Source organism: Trypanosoma rangeli (assembly GCF_003719475.1).
Source record: "Trypanosoma rangeli strain AM80 chromosome Unknown Tra_15.4_contig_00543, whole genome shotgun sequence".
NCBI lineage: Eukaryota > Euglenozoa > Kinetoplastea > Trypanosomatida > Trypanosomatidae > Trypanosoma > Trypanosoma rangeli.
The window spans coordinates 5,116-7,277 of record NW_021706282.1 but is presented as its reverse complement, the minus strand read 5'-3'; the positions used below and the strand labels follow the sequence as shown (position 1 = coordinate 7,277).

Sequence of the window (2,162 nt, the reverse complement as noted above, 5' to 3'; positions counted from 1 at the left end):
CCGGCGCCGCCGCAGCAACCTGTAGCCCAACCGTCCTCCCACGCCGGAAATTCACAATAAAATGCCTCCAAAGAAAGAAAACAACAACAACAACGTCTTTGGTCCCATGCCTACGCACTGCGTGGGCTGACGGAAGTCAGACGGCAGCGCAGCCTTTTTTTGTTTCGCCTCCTCCTGACGAAGTTCATGCGGGCTGGGCCTCAAGGACGGCATGGAGCATCCCACACTCCTTCCACTCCCGCTGAGCCTCCACCGCCCAGCAGCAAAAGAGCGTGCGATCACGAGGCTCCTCTGAGCGACCCACCGTGAACCCGCCGCGTAGACCCCTCCTGCCTTCACGCCCCAACGTGCAGGGGATACCGCGCACACTCTCCGCAGCCCCCACCAACGCCTTCTCTCTTAGAGGGCCCTTCGGCACCGCCGCCTCTCTGTCCCACCCCTCGATGGCCTCCACACGAGACTTACGCAAAGCCACGACCCCGACCGCCGCCCGTCCGCCAGCGCTTCTTCCCGTCGTAGCTCGTGCTCAGCTCCTGCACGTGCCAGCCCACGCTCACGCCCACCAAAGCTGTACGCCGGGGCCCCCGCCCGCTCAATCACTGGCCGCACAATCCGTGACGCGGGCCCCGTCATGTTAAAGCCGTCGGCAATCCTTGTCGCGCCACTCACCGTGGCGTTCATCCAACGGTAATCGCCGGCCCATTGGGTGGCATTCCCAGCACCGGACCAAAAGCCAACCAACCCATCCGCAGGCACGGGAGAGCTGCAGGCTGCCCAGCCATGTGACCCGCTGCAGCTGCTCGGTGAGGGGCACAAGAAAAAGGCTGCTTGTCTCATTGTCCCTTCTCTCGCACACGGCAAACAAGTTATCATCCTTTGCGTGCAGCAAAGCACTGAAGCCGTGACGCTGCAGTGGCCTTCGGCGCCTTGCCGCTTTCCTCCCTGCGCCGGTGTGTGGTCCCAACGCCGCCCCCGACAAACACTCAAAGACCACAGCCTCGTTGTGGTGGCGGGGCGAAGCCCGCCCGCCAGCCGCCGAAGGAAAAGGGAAGCCACCCCATTCCTCAGACAAGAAACGCGCCTCGTGCAAGGAGCACAAGTCCGCCGCGCCCCGGTGCCAGCGCCAGTCCTTTCAGCCGGAACACGCTCCAACCACTCCACTGCGCCCTGCGAGACAGAGGGACAGTGCCGGGTCTGCGCGTGCAGCGGAACGGCACGAGGTCACGCCCCACCCCAACGTACCACCGAAGCCGCGTGTTCCCGCTCTGGTGGAACAACGCCCGCCCCAACCTTGGCATACCAATGGCAGCGCGGGCACCTCGCATCCCCCGGCACCAGGCACTGCACCACCACCGCACCGCGACCGGTTGGTCGGCCCCGCCACAGGAGCTGCCTGCAACTCCACCCGTCCGCTCTCTGGCAGTGTTCAGCCCTGCAGGAAGCCGCCGCCCAGATCGAGACGCGCGATGTGCCGCAGGATGGCGACGGACTCGAAGACGCAGCCCTCCTCCGTCTCAGCGCGGGGTAGCGGCCGCACTGACTAAAATTGCAGCAGCACCTCCTCCATCCCGTTCTCGCGGCCAAACCATCACGGCTTGAGCGCCACGGGCACGCTGTCAAGGGCTGCCGCCACCAGAACACCCGTGCATGCACGAGTCCTCAAAGGTTCACACCGCCCCACAGCGTGAGCGACATGGTGTGTGTGTGTGTGTGTGTTAAATCCTACACATGCAGAGGACATGCACGGACAAAAAGAAAACAAAGCAATAAGAAAAGAAGGACTGCAAGATGCAATGAGATAGCAAATCAACACAAACAACAGCTAGGCGCAGGAACAGAAATGCAATGGAAGCAAAAACACGCAGCGCGAGGAATGGGCGCAGTCGAACAAAAAAACACAAACAACCATCAAAACACAATAAACACAAACCCCGTAAAATGAAGCCGAAGCGTGGGCAAGTACACCGAGAAGTTGGGCGACCAGTACACACACATAAATGCTCTCCTTCTTCCCTTTGAGCACAGTCCAGGAAGAAAGAGAGAGATCACTCACCAAAAACAAATAGAAAAACATATAAAACAAAAACCAGTTCCATGTCTTCCGCAGGAATGGTGGAAGTACAAAGTGGGAGTTGTAGTTGCTTTACAAAAAGAGCGCCGAG

General features: G+C 60.3%; 1 protein-coding gene and 1 pseudogene across 1 annotated transcript, besides 1 other annotated feature; both read right to left on the bottom strand.

Moving 5' to 3' along the window:
• Positions 1-399: 399 nt before the first annotated feature.
• TraAM80_09258 (trans-sialidase) lies at positions 400-837 on the bottom strand (the record flags this gene model as incomplete). Its single annotated transcript, XM_029385951.1, has 1 exon — positions 400-837. One exon carries the CDS (start codon positions 835-837, stop codon positions 400-402), a length of 438 nt encoding a protein of 145 aa, XP_029234236.1.
• Positions 838-1,320: 483 nt separating this feature from the next.
• Positions 1,321-1,366: a microsatellite.
• A 30-nt stretch (positions 1,367-1,396) lies between these two features.
• Positions 1,397-1,696, bottom strand: TraAM80_09257 (elongation factor 1-gamma (EF-1-gamma); annotated as a pseudogene).
• Between the last annotated feature and the right edge of the window lie 466 nt (positions 1,697-2,162).